The 9,510-nt window shown below is 43.1% G+C and overlaps 1 protein-coding gene across 1 annotated transcript; it reads left to right on the top strand.

Moving 5' to 3' along the window:
- Positions 1-1,382: 1,382 nt before the first annotated feature.
- On the top strand, positions 1,383-4,328 carry LOC119884909 (G-protein coupled receptor 4-like; the record flags this gene model as incomplete). Its single annotated transcript, XM_038695192.1, has 4 exons — positions 1,383-1,429; positions 2,673-2,898; positions 3,560-3,747; positions 3,857-4,328. Coding segments are annotated over exons 1-4 (933 nt in total), but the record flags the coding sequence as incomplete, so codon positions are not given.
- Between the last annotated feature and the right edge of the window lie 5,182 nt (positions 4,329-9,510).

The raw sequence follows: 9,510 nt of genomic DNA, 5'->3' as shown, positions 1-9,510 counted from the left end.
TATTTAACAGATCCAGTTTGAGGCTGTTTTGCGGTTTGTTCTGCTTCTTTGTTGTTTATGATCCGTTCTGCTGTCACACCTGTTGTCTGTGTATAAAACAAAGTTTACAGCAGGAGAGCTGATTGTTTTCTTATTTCATATTTAATAAACCAGCAGACATTAAGATAACAGCACTTCCTGTGATGTGTGGACATGTTCTTTAGATGTGATGTGAGGCCGTACTGCAGCCACATCAGCGGGAATCTTGTCCATCTACTGGAGTGATTTGAGGTGTGGAGCATTGTTCTAGGATGTTCAGGCTGTCTTCTGACTTTGGGTCAAGCAGGTTGTCCACCTGTTGTTGTCCCCAGAAATAAGTTATTTTACATCACCAGTTAACACACAACATTTTCCTCCTCACATATCATTTCCCAACAAATGTATGACCCAAACAACAAAAGCAAGCTATTGCGTTTCTCCATTGCTGGTAGCAGCTCAACTCCACTCATCTCAGATCTCTTCTGGCCGCCGTCCTCTGTTTCCCATTGCAGATGTTACCCCCTCAATGTAGCTGGTAGTCATAGCAACGCCGCACGATACTGCTCCAACGTTATGTTCTACGTGACTCTCACCAGCTCTTAAGTTCAATTCAATTCAATTCAATTCAATTCAATTCATTCAATTCAATTCAATTTTATATAGCGCCAAATCACAACAACAGTTAAAGTTGAAATGTTTCAACATTACTCAGCATGGAAAGACAGAATCGCTGCAGGAGAACATTGCTGGAGTTTCTGCTGCGTTGGCTGCAGAGGTCTGTGGGACCAGAGCGCTCTGTGAGCTGACCGGCCTCGCCAGCGTCCTCTGCCGCCACTTCCTCTTAGTTCCTTCAAATGTAGATCCTGGTACTGAAAGTCTCAGGTAAAGTATGCAGGGCCCTGATGTCAAGCCCTTTCCTACCAAAGAACCTACTTCCTTATTAAGCTAAAGGGGGATGGTGGGACAGAGAGACTGGGTTTCCAAAGGGGTTCTCCAACTTCTCCCAGGACGGTCTAAACTGAAATCCGGTCTTGTTGTTGTTGATGTGTTCAGTAAATGGTTGAAGTTTTTCCCTCTGATAAGTGAAACTAGTCCAGCTGCCATCAGCCACCCACAGAGTGCTGCTGCTGAACGCGTGGACACAATAACCACAAACTGTCCAACACCAAGCCAGCTGCGTCCATCTGCCTGCGTCTGCTGTGTGGCAGTGAGGTAACAGTTTCTGATAGACACTGAGAGACCTGCTCCTTTCCTTCTTTCCTTGATACTAACACGTTCACAGATTCACTCAGTCACCACCTGACTTCTGGAACTAGCCTGACCTTTGACCCACAGGTAGCCCAGCCTCACCTGTGCTCAACGCCATGTTGGGTCTCAAACCCCGTCTGAAGTCTCCCGGTCTGGACCGGAGGTCTGCATGTTTCTCAGTCGCTGCTGAAACATGGTGACGTTTCACCTGCTGAGTGTTTGTGTTGTTAGACGCAGTGAATGTGTCGGCCTGCAGTTTCTCCTGATTCACCTTCATGTGTAAATGAGCAGATTCTGTGAATGAAGATACCTCCGCCCCAAAGGGCCAGAAGACAGCGTCCCAGAACAAAGCTCCTGTACCTCAATCTCGATCTGAAGTCTTGATTAAGCGGCTGCAGTAATCACCTCTCATCAGCACTAAAGAACACGCTTCTGTGTCAGCAGGGAGCTGTTTATGAAACGTAACCAGCATCATTATTAAGATACATTTTAAATCCTTTAGAGCAGAAGAAAACATCAACAGGTGTGACAGCTTCACATTTATTCATTCAGCTGACGTTTATCCAAAGAGACTCACAGCTGCTGTATCTGACAGAGATCGCACGCCTCTGGAGCAACGAGGGGTTAAGTGTCTCGCTCAGGGACACAGTGGAGGACGTGTCCCAGTGGGGAATTGAACCCCGGTCTCTCACAGCAAAGGCGTGTGCGCCCTCACCTCCCCTGTGGCCAGTTAGCGTGAGCGGGTCACTGCACATTTCTTAGTCAAATAAATGTTGGCGTGTGACGGTTCTTTGTCCCGCTAACCTTCTCTATGTGTCTATTTGTGTGAAGCATCATTTCCATATTCCTGCCACTCCTTTGTCTCAGAAGAGCAGCTGTAGATCATCGTCACCCTGCTGCATGTTGTCACTGGACATATTTGAACTTTGGCTGCAGAGGACAAAACATCTGGTGGAGGAACTCATTCAGGGGGTCTGGCAGCTTTTACAGGTACATTTAGTCAGATTCCTTTTTTCTTCTATGTAGAGCGAATTAAACAGCTTTGGGCTGGAGGTGGACAGAATACTGAGCTTAAACCAGTTAGTTAAACCAGTTCAACTAAATGATGAAATGAGAGAGAGCATTAACAATGAAGTATGAAATCTATAAAATAGAAAGGTATACTGCTGGAGTCCAGATATCTAGAACATGCTTACACATTCTTCTTCTTCTTAATATTACTATTATTCTGTGTATTGTTCTGAGCCAACATTAATCCTCTCAGAGGTATTTATAGAGACGTTTTTCAGCTGAGATGCAGAAGAGTTTTGTGTTTTCTGATTGTTGAAGAAAAGTCTCAGGAGGAGAGAGTTCTGAACCGAAGACGGGTTACAGTCAGTGTAATAACCTGATCTCTCAAACAACAGGTTTCACTCTGAAGAATGGAAGGTCTCTACATTAACAGCAGCTCACAGGACCAAAGCTACGATTACAGCACACCACCTCCAACTACCAGAAAAACAGCAGCACCACCTCCAACTACCAGAAAACAGCAACATAACCTCTGACAACTATATTGAAGTGGTGGTATACATAATCGTTGCTGTCGGCCTTCCTCTGACCCTGGTGGCCATCTATTCTCTTTATTCTATGGTATGTACATTCTGACTGAGAGTTATTTATTTCCTGTCTGTGTGGTGTGTCTGTCCTACAGTCTGTCTGTCTGTAAAGGATCTGGATCTGTTTGGGGGCTAGGTGTCAGGGGGCTGGGACAAAGGCTTGGAATGATCTATAACCTGACAGGAATAATTGACTCCAGAATTCAAATGTCCATGAAGCTGATTGGACCCTAAACACATGCAGTTTCCATGTGTGGCTCCATTCCAGCCTTCTCTTAAACTGTTGAGCTTAATGACTCTATCAAGTTCTTTGCCTCCAGTCCTTATTTGTGTGATCCTCCCTGAAATGCTGATTCAAGGAGGAGAGAGGCTCACCTTGCAAACACAAACATGAGCCTCAAACTGCGACTCCAGTCTGGTGCGTCTGTCTGATAAATCCAGCTCATGTGTTTGAGCCAGAACGCTTCATATCTGTGGCTGAAAAACTGCTGCAGAAGCTGCAGGAAATCTGGCCCTTAGTCTTGTTCCTGCACTGATTGGCCAGCGGGTCATATCTGAGATTTCTGTTGGATGAAAAAGTCAGAAATGGCTCTGACTGCAGCTGCTGGACAGAGCAAGATGACAGATTTGGGAGGAGGTGGACTTCACAACATGTTTCCAACTGCTTCTTGACTTTTACCAATGTTTTCCTGCAGGTGAGAAGTGAACATGTTGCTCCCATCTACGTCATCAACCTTCTCATTACTGACATCCTTCAGTTCTGCTGCATGATCGTTCAGGTGGCACCAAATGTGGTTTGGAATATAAAGATAATCTTCTCAGTTATTTACCTCTCTGCTCTGATTGCCAGTGTTTACTTCATGGTCTGCATCTCCCTGGAAAGGTATCTATCTGTCTATCCAGTATGTGTGGAGCTCCTTCTGTGTCTGAACATTATATTAGTTTATAACTCTGAAGCTCCTCAAAGACTTTGTGTCCATCTTGTATTACAGGTATTTGGTCATCGCCCACCCACTGTGGTACCGCTTCAGAAGAACCATCAAGACCTCTGTGGTGGTCTGTGTCCTGGTCTGGGTCCTTTCTCCTGTCTCTGCCGTCTGTTTCTATTTCACTTATGTCAGATACACACTCGCTGCCCTCCTCCTCCTCCCTCCCTTCCCTCTGTTAATCTTCTTCCTGGTTGGGACCCTCAAAGCCCTGTCTGCTTCCATCTCGGTCCCCTCTGATGAAAAACGACGAATTGTGGGAATTTTGGTTCTGGTGCTGCTTATTTACACTCTGCTGTTCCTGCCCAGCATCATTTATTACCTGGTAGAAAACCATCACCCGACCCTCTACTTCCTGTCTCTCATCTTCCTGAGGTTGAGTCCTCTTGCAGACTTGTTCCTGTATGTCTTCATGAGGAAAGGGTTCATAGACAAGCTTTTGGCCTCTGTGTGTTGCTGCAGAATGGACAGCAATGATATCAGCTGTCCATCAGTATGAATGATGACAACATTTCCACAGTCAGCTTCATGTAGGCAGAGAAAGAGGGAGAGAGAGAAAGGGGAGGAAACAGGAGGAGAAATGGAGGCCAATAGAAAGGATAGAGACGAGACAGATCCTGTCATCTACTGAGACCATTTCCAATAAGACACCTAACTGTAGAGAGCAGGAAGCACTGTTTGGACTCTGCTGTGGGAGAAGTGGCTGCTGGGAAATGTTTTGGTCAACTTGCTCTGGTTCGCTGTGATGGCTTCAACACATGGCAACAAAATGTGTTTTATTAGTTTGGAGCTGGAAGTTGATGTCTGTCATTATTCTCCTTTAATCCCAGAAGCAAAGCAGATATTATTTTAGATGAACTGAGCTCATTCTAGCCGCCTCGCTGTCTTCTTCCTAAATCTTTATTTGGACTGTTGTTTGGATGTTTAACACAGGGAGAGCATCTCAACACGTCTTTAGCACTTTGTACTTTTTAAGTGTAATTTCTGCTGTTTTAGTGGTAGGCATGCTGCTGTTTAGGATGGGATTCAGAGCAGCTGTTTTGCAGCAGCTGTTGTGTGCTTGGCAATCTGGAGAAAATCTTAAACCACAGTTTGTCAGTTTCTATGAAATTGTACTTTTTCTGGAAATCCAATAAAAATCAGTTTGTACATCAAACTGTGAATGTTTGTCTTTGAGCAACTCAGTGAATTAAAAGCTGACAAATGAAGGTTCAACAAAATCTCTGCTGGTTGACAAATCTCTGTTGTCTCTATGAACATAAAGGCCAACCTGCTGTTACCAGGGAGGCATCCTGCACTTTCTGACCAAATGAGGTTTCCTCACAGCTCTTAAAGCTTTCAGACTTTTTTAGATAAGAAATGATAAAGTGTGACAGGGACAGTCACAACAGATCAGACAGAGAAACTCCCACCCCCTCCCTTATGGGCTCCTTCCAAAGCCACGCCCCCAAAACACGTGAACGCGCGCTGCCGACACCGCTGGAGGATGAGCAGAGTGTGACGAGCGGAGAGGAGCGCAGTGCAGCTGCTCACATCAAACTTTATCATGAAAATAAACAACTAACCCGGCTGTTAGTACTCACTGTCAAGCTAGCATGTTATTATTGGACAGGTTTAAAAAGACTAACTTTGATTCAGTACCAAGCTGGTTTGCTAACTGTTAGCAACAGGAAGCTGTGCTAATGCCTCGTTCCAGACTGCTCGGAACTGTGAAATGTCTGAGTTGAAATCTTTGACTTCCTGCCTCAAAGCGTTCCAGGTGCACGGTGGCGCCGGAAGTGACGAAAAACACGGCTGGCTGTGACAAACTCTTTGTCAAGTGTGCACCCAGTTGCACCCTCAGCACTGCCCTTGGTGTTAATTGGTGTTAATATTATAATATTAGTACATTATTTCCCAGTGTGCTTGTCTCAGAGTTTCTCTGGTGTTTCCCCCGAAGCCCTTTGGGTGTCAAAAATAAATGTAATCCATCACTATTGTTATTACTTTTTATTATCGTTTACTGACTACAACAACTAACTGCAGCTCTGCTTCAGCCATCGGTTCATCTGAGTCATGTACATTGTGAACACAGAAGTCCTGTTAGAGAACAACAAGCCCCTGTTCAGTAAAAATATCTGATCATGTTGATGAATGTTCTTTCCAATTACACCAATCTTTCCTATTTAGGGTTCTAACAACTATATATTCCTTACCAGGCCAGAATCTGAGGACTGTGGACAACATCCAGACTACAGTGTTTCAACAGGACAATACAGAGTTTAATCCTAGCAGGGTGGAAGATGTAATGTCACCAACTGACACACAAATAATCCCCTCCACTGTGTGGATGAATACCTGTACTTTGTTTTTGTTTTATTCCCAGGAGGGTAGAGAAAATACAAATATATTTTTGCCTGTTCTGGATATTTTCATTCTTTTTGAAATAAAACATTGAAAATGATAAATGCCTTTTCTTTATACCTGCAGCATAAACAATCAAGCAACTACATTTATGTCTATGTCTCCTATAATAACATCCAAATGTGCTATAAAACTTGTTTATTGTTATTAAATACTACTAAAACTACAACCTTTATCACAAATAGATACTTCATTAATAAAATCATTAAAAATAAGAATATACAGGAAGAGACAAGGTCCAACCATGTTACTTTTGTTGTACATTTTTCTGTATCTAGCAACACAGTTGGGGCAGGAACACCTGACTGAACCCCATGTTGACGGGGATCATTGGGTTCTCCTGGTTCTGCTTCTAGGCATCTCCTCAGTAGTGGACAACCGTCAGAGGAGGAGGAGGAGGAGGAGGAGACTCTGGAGGTCTGCGATGTAACTGTAGTCCTTCTCCACCTTCAATGAGTACAAGCTCCACTTCCTGGACTTTGTTGTACACCTTACTGCACCTGATAACACAGAAAGGAGGATCAGCTTAGTGAAAAGTTTGTAACACCTGAACACCTGACATTGTTCTCTCCTGCTACTGTAGAGAGCAGTCGTGCTTTTCCTACTCTCCCCTCTGATCTTGGCTTGCTCCTATTTTCTGTCTACTTTGGTCGTGTGGAAGGTTTTACATCAGAACGGTGAACTGTTTCCTAACATCTCAGTCTGTGGAAGCGCAGAGGAGGATCGACACCATCGGGTCCAGTCTGGTGAGCTGCTGAGAGTAACCACAGGTCTGACAATGACATTAGAAGAAATGTCGAAATCACTACATGAACTGGATGCACGTATGACGCTGAGGATGAGCGCCTCCCCCCCCCTCGAAACTGCCCTCTTTATTTCTCTTCCTCACGTCACCTCAAAAAATCCCACCATGTGACCGCATGTAATGTGTGTTGTCTTGTGTATTATTATGTATTGTATGCATGCACGTGCAGGGGGGGTGCTATGGGTGCTTGAGCACCTGCCCTTTGATGCCCAAAGTGCCCCTTTGTCAATGACAGATTTCATTAATTAATTCATTTTTAAATGTGTAAAGGTCCTTTTGTGAAGGCCTGCCGAATCAAAGTATTAGTAAAAATAATTTCTCAGTAAATAAAATGACCCACATGATGACCTTTCAGCAGCTCTGCCTGCAGGACTCCTGCGATCCCGCCAGTCAGAGGGGTTCACCTCAACGTGCTTGTTGTGGGTTGTTGGATGTATTTTACAAGAAAGACGCAAAGAGAGCAGCACAGTAGTTGCATATTGCTGCGTGTTGCCAGTAGAAGTAACTTTAGCTGCCGACTAACACTGCGCCCACAGCTAACGTTGCTTCTACACACAGATAAACAAAAGTTGCTCTGTTCACTTCATTCTTGCTGTTTGAGGGAGAAAAGTTTCACGGGCGTCGTGAGGTCTGGTATTTTTTATATAATTTGACTAAAAACCTTTCACTTCAACTAGGATTATTACAGTAACTTCATTAAAAACGTAGTGTGCCTTAAATAATTATAACACTTTGGTAAAACTGTTTTATTACTTATCAGCCCTTAAAACGATCATTTAAATCAGAACAGTATTTGAATAGATAGCAAACCTATTATATGAACTAAATAACTGGAAATACAGTAATAATGTCAGTGTCAATATAAAAAAATAATATTCCTGACATTGAAGAAGAAATGGTCCTATTAGATTTCAGAAAAAGGTATGAAATGTTAATGTGAAGGTAAATGCTGCTCTGTCATGGTTATTATGGGCCGACAGAAAGAACACACACATATTTTTAGATTTATGATTAGACATATAGTCAATCAAAATCCAATATATATCTCAGATTCACAATGTAATATATAAAATCATTATCACAATATTGCCTACACACACACACACACACACACACACACACACACACACACACACACAACACACACAAACACACACACACACACACACACACACACACACAAACACACACACACACACACACAAACACACACAAACACACACACACACACACACAAACACACACACACACACACACACACACACACACCTGTCTATAGATTTGTCTCTCTTACTGCTGTCTTGGCTAACCTTTGTCATTTCTCCCAGTACTGTTTCCTTCCCAGATTATTTCCCACACTTTGTTAACCTGGAATCTTATTTCCTCTCCCTGCAGCTCTGTGAGCGTCTCCCTCTTATTTTCAGCCTTGGCAGCGGCTGCAGCTACAGCAGGTCAGTCATAGTGACTCTGTCCTAAATACTGTCAGCAATCTTTACATCTCGTCATGGTCACATATTTGTTTCATCAGCTTCTATATCTTCTATGTTTGTTATAATATCTCTGGTCACAGATCACCTCCAGTAGTATCAGCAGCAACCAAAGCAGCAGCAGCAACATCCCCAGCAACCCCTCAACAGCAACTGTTCCCTGTAAGTTATGTCAGCCCACCGTGTTTTAAAGCTGGATCTGGGAATTCTCTGTGTTTCTTTTTCAAAACTGTGTCACAGCATTTCTTGATGTATCGATACATTATGTGTTTAAATTCTTCATATTTCTATGATATTATATTATAGTTTGCTGTTCGTTAGTAAAATAAGCCGCTCTGCTGCCAGCAGGCTTGTTTGAGATTGGTCAAATCAGCAAACACCTCATCTTTAATGTGCTCATTGCTACATGAGACAAACCTGGCTTGGCTACAGAGTTGACCGCCACCTTTGTGTGACCACTTATCATGATTACTGGTGTTAGTGAAGCCAGATAACAGAAAGCCTTTGGTTCTGTTCTGCTGTTACTTTTATATATGTATTTATACTATGTATTCTTTAAATATAATATATACTTACTTTCTTCTTGCCTAACAGGGGATATTGATCTTCTACGTTGTTCTTCTTGGTGCGACAGGCTTCTATGAGATGGTGGTCTGGTCTGCGTTTCTGATGCGGGCTCCTGAATTTGCTGGGGCACTACAAGAAAAGTAAGAGTCAGAGTAAAGGTCACGACAAAAGCTCAGTCTAAATTTAGGACAGATTTTAGGACAAATCTCTCCAATACAAATTATCATTGCAGTTAATTAATCCTTAAGTGTGACCCATCAGCCCCTGTGGCAAGAACAAGTGGCAGCGTTCTGCTACTAAATTAAGTGAATATAAACCTGCCAACAACAAAGACTTAAAAAAATAACCCAAAGCTGAAAAAATGTTTTGAAGGTTGCGCAAGACCGCACATTACTTTA

This window comes from Micropterus salmoides, unplaced genomic scaffold (genome assembly GCF_014851395.1).
Source record: "Micropterus salmoides isolate LMB-PRFRI ecotype aquatic unplaced genomic scaffold, ASM1485139v1 Ms_hic_scaffold_3767, whole genome shotgun sequence".
NCBI classification, from domain to species: Eukaryota; Metazoa; Chordata; class Actinopteri; order Centrarchiformes; family Centrarchidae; genus Micropterus; species Micropterus salmoides.
The sequence above is the reverse complement of the archived record's forward strand: the minus strand, read 5'-3'. Positions and strand labels throughout refer to the sequence as shown.